Source organism: Perca fluviatilis, chromosome 20 (assembly GCF_010015445.1).
Source record: "Perca fluviatilis chromosome 20, GENO_Pfluv_1.0, whole genome shotgun sequence".
Taxonomy (NCBI): domain Eukaryota; kingdom Metazoa; phylum Chordata; class Actinopteri; order Perciformes; family Percidae; genus Perca; species Perca fluviatilis.
The window spans coordinates 34,738,776-34,751,854 of NC_053131.1; the positions used below are offsets into that span (position 1 = coordinate 34,738,776).

At 39.8% G+C, this 13,079-nt stretch overlaps 1 protein-coding gene across 1 annotated transcript in view; it reads right to left on the bottom strand.

Moving 5' to 3' along the window:
- Positions 1–13,079, bottom strand: part of LOC120548959 (WW domain-binding protein 11-like) — a 35,623-nt gene that overhangs the window by 14,825 nt on the left and 7,719 nt on the right. Inside the window, exons 2-4 of the mRNA XM_039785462.1 lie at positions 3,767–4,062; positions 3,209–3,330; positions 1,611–1,697 (exon numbers count right to left, since the gene is read on the bottom strand). Of these exons, the coding sequence (XP_039641396.1) occupies positions 1,611–1,697; positions 3,209–3,330; positions 3,767–4,062 (505 nt within the window). The remainder of the gene's footprint in view (positions 1–1,610; positions 1,698–3,208; positions 3,331–3,766; positions 4,063–13,079) is intronic.

The following is a 13,079-nucleotide window of genomic DNA, read 5'->3' on the forward strand; positions in this document are numbered from 1 at the left end:
ACTATTCTGAACTTTCCAGACTGTTCTAGTTCTTCTATTATTTGCCTTTTCCCCACTTAGACATTATATCCACATTACTGATGATTATTTATCTAAAATCTAAGTGTGAAGATATTTTGTTAAAGCACCAATTGTCAACCCTAGAATATCGTCGCAATTCGTCGGTTCGCTCGGCCATCAGGTGCATAGCTGTCTGCCATCAGCTTGTGCTCGCATCAGCTGTCTTCGGCCATCAGCTATGCATCACTGTCTTCGCATCAGCTGTGCTCTGCCATCAGCTGTGCTTCGGCCATCAGCTGTGCGCTCGGCCATCAGCTGTGCTTCGGCCATCAGCAGCGCTCGGCCATCAGCTGTGCTCTCGGCCATCAGCTGTGCGCTCGGCCATCAGCTGTGCGCTCGGCCATCAGCTGGTATTTCAGACTGGACGTGCTGTGATGATAGCTCAGTTCACAACCACAAACACACACACATCACTTTGGTCTTGTCAATGGAACCATTTGGCAACTTTTTAAAAGTAAACTTTCCATTCAGAATCTTATTGGCGTCCATTTCGGCGTCTGGCGCTCGCCATCCACTCAAAGCGTACCGTTAGCCTGCTACTCTTTGGCCGGCTCGCGAGCCCAAACCAGTGTGTGCGGCGCCTCTGTTGTTGTGTTCCCGGTCTAGCTAGATCCGGTGTGGTGTTGTAGTTTTTCTAACGTTACTAGTTGTTGCAACAGCATGTGAAAGAACTACAAAGTTTTCTAGGCCAAAAAGTACATTAATCTCACAATGGGTTTAACTGACAGCACTAGTCTAAATAGTTATCAGATATTAGGTCTAATATTAGGTCTAATAGTTATCAGACATTAGGTCTAATATTAGGTCTAATAGTTATCAGACATTAGGTCTAATAGTTATCAGATTTTAGGTCTAATATTAGGTCTAATAGTTATCAGATTTTAGGTCTAATATTAGGTCTAATAGTTATCAGACATTAGGTCTAATATTAGGTCTAATAGTTATCAGATTTTAGGTCTAATATTAGGTCTAATAGTTATCAGACATTAGGTCTAATATTAGGTCTAATAGTTATCAGATATTAGGTCTAATAGTTATCAGATTTTAGGTCTAATATTAGGTCTAATAGTTATCAGATTTTAGGTCTAATATTAGGTCTAATAGTTATCAGACATTAGGTCTAATAGTTATCAGATTTTAGGTCTAATATTAGGTCTAATAGTTATCAGACATTAGGTCTAATATTAGGTCTAATAGTTATCAGATATTAGGTCTAATATTAGGTCTAATAGTTATCAGATTTTAGGTCTAATATTAGGTCTAATAGTTATCAGATTTTAGGTCTAATATTAGGTCTAATAGTTATCAGACATTAGGTCTAATATTAGGTCTAATAGTTATCAGATATTAGGTCTAATATTAGGTCTAATAGTTAGTCTGAATTATTTTTTTTATTTTATTTATTTTTATATATTTTTTTTTTTTTTTTTTTTTTTTTTTTTTTTTTTTTTTTTTTATTTTTTATTTTTTTTTTTTTTATTTTTTTTTTTTTTATTTTTTTATATTTTATGTTATTTTTTTATTTTTAGTTTTAAACAGATGAAAGTTACCGTTGGGGTTTCCTGGAGAATCTGTTTCCTCTTCTTCTTCTTCCTCTCTTTGAACGCTCGGACTCTGGCACAGCTGCGCTCTCTCCTCTCTCCGTAAACATTTTTTTACTATTATTTAATATTATTATTATTATTACTACTACTATTATTATTATTATTATTAGAACACTTTTAGAAACTAAAAAAATACAAATGTTCCAACCCAAACTCGATGAAACGTCGTCTCTCGGGTCAGTTCATTACTGCAGTAAGATGGGAGTTTTTAAAGATTATTTTTGGGCATTTTTAGGCCTTTACTGACCGGACAGCTGAAGACATGAGAGACCGCAGGTCGGACTCGAACCTGCGGCCGCTGCGTCAAGGAGTAAACCTCTATCAGTCCCTCCAGAAAAACGTGATTATGCGATCGCATGACACTACGCTTTTTCAAATATGCCGCACTTTCGCCACATAAATTGCCGATTTCCACGCAAAATATTTGGGGCTTGCATGATGTCATAATCGCCGCATTTTCGTTGCAAAAAAGTCCCGTAATATATCTCAGCAGAAAGTTGAAAAATGTTGAGTTTACTTCACACAAGAGCTGCCATTTAGCCCCTGTTGCCATGGGAACGTTATGAAGTGATGTAATGAAAAGCAGCGTGTTGGGGGGGAATCACTTCTTTTTCTCTTTTTCATCAAACTGCAGTTTTTGTCGTTTCTTTTGACCTCTTCTCGCCTTTCTTCCTTTCTTTTTGCTACTGTCTTTTTCTCTTCGAAGTTTTTGTCACTTTTTTCGAAGTTTGTCGCTTTTTGGAATTTTTTGTCGACCTAGTGTTTTCTACTTTTTTTAAAAGTTTGGGTCTCTTTTTTTTCAAAGTTTTTGTTACTGTTTTCGACCTATTCTTGCCTCACTTCCTTCTTTCTACCCTCTTTTGTCGCCTTTTTCCACCAGCATTTAAATGTTTTCCAGGTACAAGGCTGTTGTTTGGTAAATCTATCGCTGGTTAGGGGCTACATGGCTTAAAAAAACTGTTCAAAGGGGGTACATTATTGAGAAAAGCTTGAGAACCAGTGGTCTAGAGGAGTGTTTTTCAACCTTTTTTGAGCCACGGCACATTTTTTTTACATTTAAAAAATCCCGCGGCACACCACCAACCAAAAATGTTACAAAATGACACATTGTAGCCTAATAACATCAGAATCTGCATTTTTACTTAAAAACTGTATCCATCGCTGTTGCAGGCTTACATCGATGATCTCGGCCCTACTGCTTACATCCTGGCACTGCCATTCTATCAACAAGGTCATTATTGAACTATGCTGCCACCTACTGACACAGAATAGTATTTCATTTATCTGCCAGTCATCACATTGCAGCCACAGATGCGCGACAATGGCAAATTATCAATAAAAAAAAATGTTGTTGGACCAATTAAGTGAAATCGGATAATTTTCCACGGCACACTAGTGGTTGAAAATGACTCTAGTGGTCTAGAGCACCTTTAAGATCAAATATAAGAATTTCCTGGAGTCTTTGTCACTATTTAATAAGCCCAAATTAACAGGGTAAGCTGAACCCTGATGTGTAATAATATGTTTATTTTTAGAGTTCTTACGGCGCGGTGGGGCGAGGCTGCAGGTCTGGGAGCGTGGATCGGGTCTGGGTCGGGGTCTCCTCTCGTCCACAGGGTGCGGACCCGCTCGGCAGGCTGGGAAACGCTGTCCGCCTCCTTCAGGACTACAAACACACAACAGGAAGCAGCAGGCGGAGTTACAATGTGACACACTGCAGCAGATTCATTCATCACCTTTAAGATGTTCACATCCAGCTCTCACACACACACACACACACACTCACACACACACACACACACACACACACAAACTCACACACACACACACACACACACAGACACACAGACACACAGACACTCACACACACAGACACACAGACACACAGACACACACACACACACACACACACACACACAGACACACACACACACACACGACGCACACACACACACACACACACACACACACACACACACACACACACACACACACACACTCACACACACACACACACTCTTTTTATTTTTTTCATTTTGAATTATTGTAACTTAAGAAAAACAAAGATGCAGATGTTGGAGGGGGGGGGGGGGTGTACTTACCGTAGGCCATCTTCATCCTCCTCTTCCTCTTCCTCTTCCTGCCGGGCCCGGTGTGCCCGGGGCTGGAGTCCGACCCGTCCAGGTTCTTCAGCAGCACCACCTTCTGTTTGAGGCAGCTGCAGCCGAACATGCAGGGGGGGCGCCCGCAGTGGCCCCCCCGGGACGCCTGGCCGTCCCGGGACGCCTGGGCCAGAGAGGAACACACACAGCCCAGCCGGCAGCTCGCACTCAGGCAAGCTGGAGCACACGCGCCCTCAGCTCTATCCCGGCCGTTGGGTTCTCTGTGTGACGCTACCCTGAGAGGGGGGGGAGAGGGGGAGAGAGAGGAGGGGGAGGGGGGAGGGAGGGAGGGAGAGAGGGGGGGAAGGGAGAAAAGAGGGGAGGGGAGAGAGAGGGAGGGAGGGAGAGAGAGGGAGGGAGAGGGGGGAGGGGGGAGAGAGAAGAGGGAGGGAGGGAGAGAGGGGAGGGAGGGAGAGAGGAGAGGGGAGGGAGGAGGGGAGAGAGAGAGGGAGAGGAGGGAGGGAGAGGGGGAGGGAGAAGAGGGGAAGAGAGGAGAAGGGAGAAAAAGAGAGAGAGAGAGAAGTTTAATTTAATTGTCTTTGACAATTTCTGAAACTGAGTTAAAATTTAAACTAAAGTCAGTCATATATATGTGTGTGTGTGTGTGTGTGTGTGTCTGTGTGTGTGTGTGTGTGTGTGTGTGTCTGTGTGTGTGTGTGTGTGTCTGTGTATGTGTGTGTGTGTGTCTGTGTGTGTGTGTGTGTCTGTGCGTGTGTGTGTGTGTGTGTGTGGCTGGTGAGCTGGCAAGTGAGAGAGTGATAGTTGATTATCTCCATGGCGGTAGCGACTCTAGAGTCATATATATGTAGAGGAGAAACTAAAGCAGTAGAGACTCTAGAGTCATATATATGTGAGAGAAACTAAGCAGTAGAGACTCTAGGAGTCATATATATGTGAGAGAAACTAAGCAGTAGAGACTCTAGAGTCATATATATGTGAGAGAAACTAAGCTAGTAGCGCTCTAAAGTCATATATATGTGAGAGAAACTAAGCTTAGTAGCGACTCTAAAAGTCATATATATGTGAGAGAAACTAAGCAGTAGAGACTCTAGAGTCATATATATGTGAGAAGCTCACATGAGTAGAGACTTTTAGAGTCATATATATGTGAGGGAAACTAAGCAGTAGAGACTCTAGAGTCATATATATGTGAGAGAAACTAAGCAGTAGAGACTCTAGAGTCATATATATGTAGGAGAAACTAAGCAGTAGAGACTCTAGAGTCATATATATGTGAGAGAAACTAAGCTGAGTGGCGACTCTAGAGTCATATATATGTGAGGAAACTAAGCTAGAGACTCTAGAGTCATATATATGTGAGAGAAACTAAGCAGTAGAGACTCTAGAGTCATATATATGTGAGAGAAACTAAAGCAGTAGAGACTCTAGAGTCATATATATGTGAGAGAAACTAAGCAGTAGAGACTCTAGAGTCATATATATGTGAGGAGAAACTAAGCGAGTAGAGACTCTAGAGTCATATATATGTGAGAGAAACTAACGCAGTAGAGACTCTAGAGTCATATATATGTGAGAGAAACTAATGAGTTAGAGACTCTAGGAGTCATATATATGTGAGAGAAACAAAGTGAGCTCTAGAGTCATATATATGTGAGAGAAACTTGAGTAGCGACTCTAGAGTCATATATATGTGAGAGAAACTAAAGCAGTAGCGACTCTAGAGTCATATATATGTGAGAGAAACTACTTGGTAGAGACTCTAGAGTCATATATATGTAGGAGAAACAGCTAATGCAGGCTCTAGAGTCATATATATGTGAGAGAAACTAGGCAGTAGCGACTCTAGAGTCATATATATGTGAGAGAAACTAAGAGTAGAGGCACTCTAGAGTCAATATATGTGAGAGAAACTAAGCGAGTAGCGAATACTCTAGAGTCATATATATGTGAGAGAAACTAAGCCGGTAGCGACTTTAGAGTCATATATATGTGAGAGAAACTAAGCGTGAGAGACTCTAGACGATATGTGGGGAAACTAAGCAAAGAGTCTAGAGATATGTAAAAAACTGCGAATAGTGACTCTAGAGTCATATATGTGAGAGGAAACTAAGCTAGTAGCGACGGGTCTCAATATGTGAGAGAAACAAAGCGAGTAAGTCAATTATAAGTAGCGACTTTTAGAGTCATATATATGTGAGAGAAACTAAGCAGTAGCGACTCTAGAGTCATATATATGTGAGAGAAACTACAGCAGCGACTCTAGAGTCATATATGTGAGAGAAACTAATGGTAGCGACTCTAGAGTCTATATATGTGAGAGAAACTAAGCAGTAGTGACTTTAGAGTCATATATATGTGAGAGAAACAAGCGCAGTAGCGACTCTAGAGTCATATATATGTGAGAGAAACTAAGTGTAGTAGCGACTTTTAGAGTCATATATATGTGAGAGAAACTAAGCGAGTAGTAGACTCTAGAGTCATATATATGAGAGAAACTATAGTAAGTCTTTAGAGTCATATATGTGAGAGAAACTGAAAGTAGTGACTCTAGAGTCATATATATGTGAGAGAAACTAAGCGAGTAGCGACTCTAGAGTCATATATATGTGAGAGAAACTAAGCGTAAGCGACTCTAGAGTCATATATATGAGAGAAACTAAGCGTAGTGACTCTAGAGTCATATATATGTGAGAGAAACTAACAGTAGAGACTTTAGAGTCATATATATGTGGAGAAACTAAGTAGTAGTGACTCTAGAGTCATATATAGTGAGAGAAACTAAGGTGCGACTTTAGAGTCATATATATGTGAGAGAAACTAATGTAGTGACTTTAGAGTCATATATATGTGAGAGAAACTAGCAGTAGTGACTCTAGAGTCATATATATGTGAGAGAAACTAAGCGAGTAGAGACTCTAGAGTCATATATATGTGAGAGAAACTAAGCGAGTAGTGACTCTAGAGTCATATATATGTGAGAGAAACTAAGCGTATGAGTAGAGACTCTAGAGTCATATATATGTGAGAGAAACTAAGCGAGTAGAGACTCTAGAGTCATATATATGTGAGAGAAACTAAGCGAGTAGAGACTCTAGAGTCATATATATGTGAGAGAAACTAAGCGAGTAGACCCTAGAGTCATATATATGTGAGAGAGAAACTAAGCGAGTAGCGACACTTAGAGTCATATATATGTGAGAGAAACTAAGCTTAGTAGAGACTCTAGACACAGATATAATGTGAGAGAAACTGCAGCAGTAGACTCTAGAGTCATATATATGTGAGAGAAACTAACTGAGTAGAGACTCTAGAGTCATATATATGTGAGAGAAACTAAGCGAGTAGCGACTTTAGAGTCATATATATGTGAGAGAAACTAAGCGAGTAGAGACTCTAGAGTCATATATATGTGAGAGAAACTAAGCGAGTAGTGACTCTAGAGTCATATATATGTGAGAGAAACTAAGCGAGTAGAGACTCTAGAGTCATATATATGTGAGAGAAACTAAGCGAGTAGAGACTCTAGAGTCATATATATGTGAGAGAAAACTAGCAGTAGTGACTCTAGAGTCATATATATGTGAGAGAAACCATTTAGCAGTTACTTTTAGAGTCATATATATGTGAGAGAAACTAAGCTTAGTAGCGACTCTAGAGTCATATATATGTGAGAGAAACTAAGCGAGTAGCGACTCTAGAGTCATATATATGTGAGAGAAACTAAGCGTAGCAGCTTACTCTAGAGTCATATATATGTGAGAGAAACTAAGCAGCAGTGACTTTAGAGTCATATATATGTGAGAGAAACAAAGCAGTAGCGACTCTAGAGTCATATATATGTGAGAGAAACTAGCGAGTAGCGACTTTTAGAGTCATATATATGTGAGAGAAACTAATAGTAGTGACTCTAGAGTCATATATATATGAGAGAAACTGAGCAGCGACTTTAGAGTCATATATATGTGAGAGAAACTAAGCGAGTAGAGACTCTAGAGTCATATATATGTGAGAGAAACTAAGCGAGTAGCGACTCTAGAGTCATATATATGTGAGAGAAACTAAGCGAGTAGCGACTTTAGAGTCATATATATGTGAGAGAAACAAAGCGAGTAGTGACTCTAGAGTCATATATATGTGAGAGAAACTAAGCGAGTAGCGACTTTAGAGTCATATATATGTGAGAGAAACTAAGCGAGTAGTGACTCTAGAGTCATATATATGTGAGAGAAACTAAGCGAGTAGCGACTCTAGAGTCATATATATGTGAGAGAAACTAAGCGAGTAGAGACTCTAGAGTCATATATATGTGAGAGAAACTAAGCAGTGAGACCTCTAGAGTCATATATATGTGAGAGAAACTAAGCTAGACGACTCTAGAGTCATATATATGTGAGAGAAACTGAAGCAGTGACTCTAGAGTCATATATATGTGAGAGAAACTAAGCAGTAGAGACTCTAGAGTCATATATATGTGAGAGAAACTGAGTAGAGACTCTAGAGTTATGTGAGGGAAAACTGAGTAGAGACTCTAGAGTCATATATATGTGAGAGAAACTAAGCGAGTAGACTCTAGAGTCATATATATGTGAGAGAAACTAACTGAGTAGAGACTCTAGAGTCATATATATGTGAGAGAAACTAAGCGAGTAGCGACTTTAGAGTCATATATATGTGAGAGAAACTAAGCGAGTAGAGACTCTAGAGTCATATATATGTGAGAGAAACTAAGCGAGTAGAGACTCTAGAGTCATATATATGTGAGAGAAACTAACTGAGTAGAGACTCTAGAGTCATATATATGTGAGAGAAACTAAGCGAGTAGCGACTTTAGAGTCATATATATGTGAGAGAAACTAAGCTAGTAGAGACTCTTAGAGTCATATATATGTGAGAGAAACTAAGCCGTAGTGACTCTAGAGTCATATATATGTGAGAGAAACTACTATAGAGACTCTAGAGTCATATATGTGAGAGAAACAAAGAGAGTAGAGACTCTAGAGTCATATATATGTGAGAGAAACAAAGAGAGTAGCGACTTCTAGAGTCATATATATGTGAGAGAAACTAAATGTAGTAGGACTCTAGAGTCATATATATGTGAGAGAAACTAAGCTGTAGAGACTCTAGAGTCATATATATGTGAGAGAAACTAAGAGTAGCGACTCTAGAGTCATATATATGTGAGAGAAACCAAGCGTATAGTGACTCTAGAGTCATATATATGTGAGAGAACTAAGCAGTAGCGACTCTAGAGTCATATATATGTGAGAGAAACAAAGCTAGTAGCGTAACTCTAGAGTCATATATATGTGAGAGAAACAAAGCGAGTAGTGACTCTAAAGTCATATATATGTGAGAGAAACTAAGCGTAGCAGCTTTAGAGTCATATATATGTGAGAGAAACTAAGCGAGTAGTGACTTTAGAGTCATATATATGTGAGAGAAACTAAGCTAGTAGCGACTCTAGAGTCATATATATGTGAGAGAAACTGTATAGTAGCGACTCTAGAGTCATATATATGTGAGAGAAACTAAGCGCAGTAGTGACTTTAGAGTCATATATATGTGAGAGAAACTGTTAGCAGCGTAATTTTAGAGAGTCATATATATGTGAGAGAAACTAAGCGGTAGAGACTCTAGAGTCATATATATGTGAGAGAAACTAAGTTGAGTAGCGACTCTAGAGTCATATATATGTGAGAGAAACTAGTTTAGCAGTGACTTTAGAGTCATATATATGTGAGAGAAACTAAGCAGTAGTGACTCTAGAGTCATATATATGTGAGAGAAACTAAGTAGCGTAATTTCTAGAGTCATATATATGTGAGAGAAACTAAAGCAGCGACTTTAGAGTCATATATATGTGAGAGAAACTAAGCGAGTAGCGACTCTAGAGTCATATATATGTGAGAGAAACTAAGCGAGTAGCGACTCTAGAGTCATATATATGTGAGAGAAACTAAGCGAGTAGAGACTCTAGAGTCATATATATGTGAGAGAAACTAAGCGAGTAGAGACTCTAGAGTCATATATATGTGAGAGAAACTAAGCGAGTAGTGACTCTAGAGTCATATATATGTGAGAGAAACTAAGCGAGTAGAGACTCTAGAGTCATATATATGTGAGAGAAACTAAGCGAGTAGAGACTCTAGAGTCATATATATGTGAGAGAAACTAAGCGAGTAGAGACTCTAGAGTCATATATATGTGAGAGAAACTAAGCTTAGTAGACTCTAGAGTCATATATATGTGAGAGAAACTAACTGAGTAAGACTCTAGAGTCATATATATGTGAGAGAAACTAAGCGTAGTAGCACTCTAGAGTCATATATATGTGAGAGAAACTAAGCAGTAGCGACTCTAGAGTCATATATATGTGAGAGAAACTAAGCTAGTAGAGACTCTAGAGTCATATATATGTGAGAGAAACTAACGAGTAGAGACTCTAGAGTCATATATATGTGAGAGAAACTAAGCAGTAGCGACTCTAGAGTCATATATATGTGAGAGAAAACTATGCAGTAGAGACTCTAGAGTCATATATATGTGAGAGAAACTAAGCTTAGTAGAGACTCTAGAGTCATATATATGTGAGAGAAATCTAAGCGGTAGGCCTGAGTCATATATATGTGAGAGAACCAGTAGAGACTCTAGAGTCATATATATGTGAGAGAAACAAAGCGAGTAGCGACTCTAGAGTCAATATATGTGAGAGAAACAGTGAAGAAGTTTAACTCTAGAGTCATATATATGTGAGAGAAACTAAGTAGAAAGAGACTCTAGAGTCATATATATAGAGGGAAACAAAGCGAGTAGAGACTCTAGAGTCATATATATGTGAGAGAAAAGCAGTAGAGACTCTAGAGTCATATATATGTGAGAGAAACAGTGCGAGTAGGACTCTAGAGTCATATATATGTGAGAGAAACTACGAGTAGAGACTCTAGAGTCATATATATATGTGAGAGAAAACTAAAGTAGCGACTCTAGAGTCATATATATGTAGGAAAGAAAGCCGAAAGTAGTGACTCTAGAGTCATATATATGTGAGAGAAACTAAGCCGAAGCAGTAACTCTAGAGTCATATATATGTGAGAGAAACTAAGCAGTAGCGATCTAGATCATTATATGTGAGAGAAACCGAAGAAAGGTATCTAGATCATATATATGTGAGAGAAACTAAAGTAATTAGATCATATATATGTGTAGAGAAACAAAGCGTAGATAGAGTCATATATATGTGAAAGAAAGCTAGTAGAGACTCTAGATCATATATATGTGAGAGAAACTAAGCAGTAGCGACTTTAGAGTCATATATATGTGAGAGAAACAAAGCCAGTAGCACCTCTAGAGTCATATATGTGAGAGAAACTGCGTGAGTAACTCTAGAGTCATATATATGTGAGAGAAACAGAGAGTGATTTAGAGTCATATATATGTGGGAAAACAAAGGTGTAGGACTCTAGACATATATATGTGAGAGAAACTAAGAGTAGCGATAGAATATATATGTGAAACAAAGCGTAATGAGAGATATATATGTGAGAGAAAGAAAGAAAGAAGCAAGGAACTAAGGAGCATATGTGGAAATAAAGAAGGACCTAGAGTTGGTATGTGGAGAGGAACGACCCATGAGAAGGGCCACAGAAATGGTGGAGAGGAAATGGAAGGAATGGAAATGGTAGGTGGAGAGAACGGAAAAGGGACAGAGTGGTATGTGGAGAGGAATGAAAGGAAGGGAAGGTATATGTGTGAGGAGAAAGAAAGGAAAGGGAATGGAGTTAGTATATGTGAGAGAAAGTAAAGGAAGGATAAGTTGGTGGTATAGATATAGTGGTGGAGAGAAACGAAAGAAGGAATGGAGTTAGTGGTGAGGAGGAAATAGGAAGGAAGGAGTAGTATATGTGAGAGGAATGAAAGGAAATGGATGAAAGCTCCCAGTGGAGAGGAAAGGAAGGAATGAAGAAAGAGTGGAGAGAAATAAAGGGAAGGAATGAGAGAACGGAAAAGGTGGAGAGAGAAGGACGGAGAGGAAATATGGAGAGGAGTTGGTGGAAGGGATAGAGTTGCAGGAGGTGGAGAGGAAATAGAGAGTTGGTGTATGGAGAGGAAATGGAAGGTGGAGAGGAAATGGTGGAGTTGGTGGAGAAATAATAGGAGATGAGTTATAGGTGGATGGAGGGTGGAAATGAAAGGCAGGTGGTGAAATGAAATGGAAGCAGCCGAATGGACGAATGGGAATGGAGTAGGAATGGATGTAAGGAGGAAAGGAAGGATGGAGAAATGGCAACGACTTCCTGCAGTATGGAGGATCACCAGCTTGGAGGCGGCAGTGGAATTCTCGTAATGGAGTACGTAACGCATTGTTGGGCCGTTATAGAGTAGAGCGTGGAAGCGGCAGGTACCATGTAATGGAAAAAAACGCCATTAGACGGTTTGACATTCTATCAAAACGTAAAGACTTAGTCAGAGCTTGTTGGTGCAAGCCGCTTTGGCGGTCTTCTAACGGCTCGGGTGTGGCGAGGTGTCAAATTTTAAGTGCTTTTGCAACTGGACTGTAAGTTGTCCACTCTGCCCGAAGTCCTGGCCTAAAGACGGTTTGTTTGTTTGTTTGTTTTTCAGTTGCAGGACAACGTGATCACCCCTGTACACCACCATGACCTTCACCTGCTTCGTCTTCTCCTGACATGTTCAACGGCTCTGAGCTCGCTGCTCCAGGTAACCCGCCATCACACACACGGAGACCACTTCGCGTGCTAGGGAAGACCTTCTCTGGGGAACGTGAACGTTAGCCTGGTGAGAGTTGCCCTGATCTGGCGAGCTCCAGTTTTCCCTCTCCCAGATCGGTCTGGCATCTTGAGATAGAGAACATTTGGAGCAGTTCGCCAAACGTAACCACCAATCAGCGTTGGTTTTGAGGCGGGTTTAGTAAGGGGGGGGAATCACGCCAGAGGCCTCAATGATACGATATCATCCCGATGCTTTATGTCACATACCATATTATTGCGATTTTAAACACTATTGCAATATTCTCAGCGATATATTGCAATGTATTACCTTTTTCCAACTTCAGATTTTTCCAATTTAAAATGATGTCCCGAAGGACAGTTTTGTCAACATCTGTTTTATCTAAAAAGATACATTTCTCTGTTTGTTCATCTCTACTTCAATTGTATTGCTGCAAAATGTGATTGTCAAGCAGACAGACTGACCAACACATATGTTATAAAAGATCGATACTTGGCGTCTGTGTATCGGTATTGCCGAACGAAATATCGCGCGATACTATGCT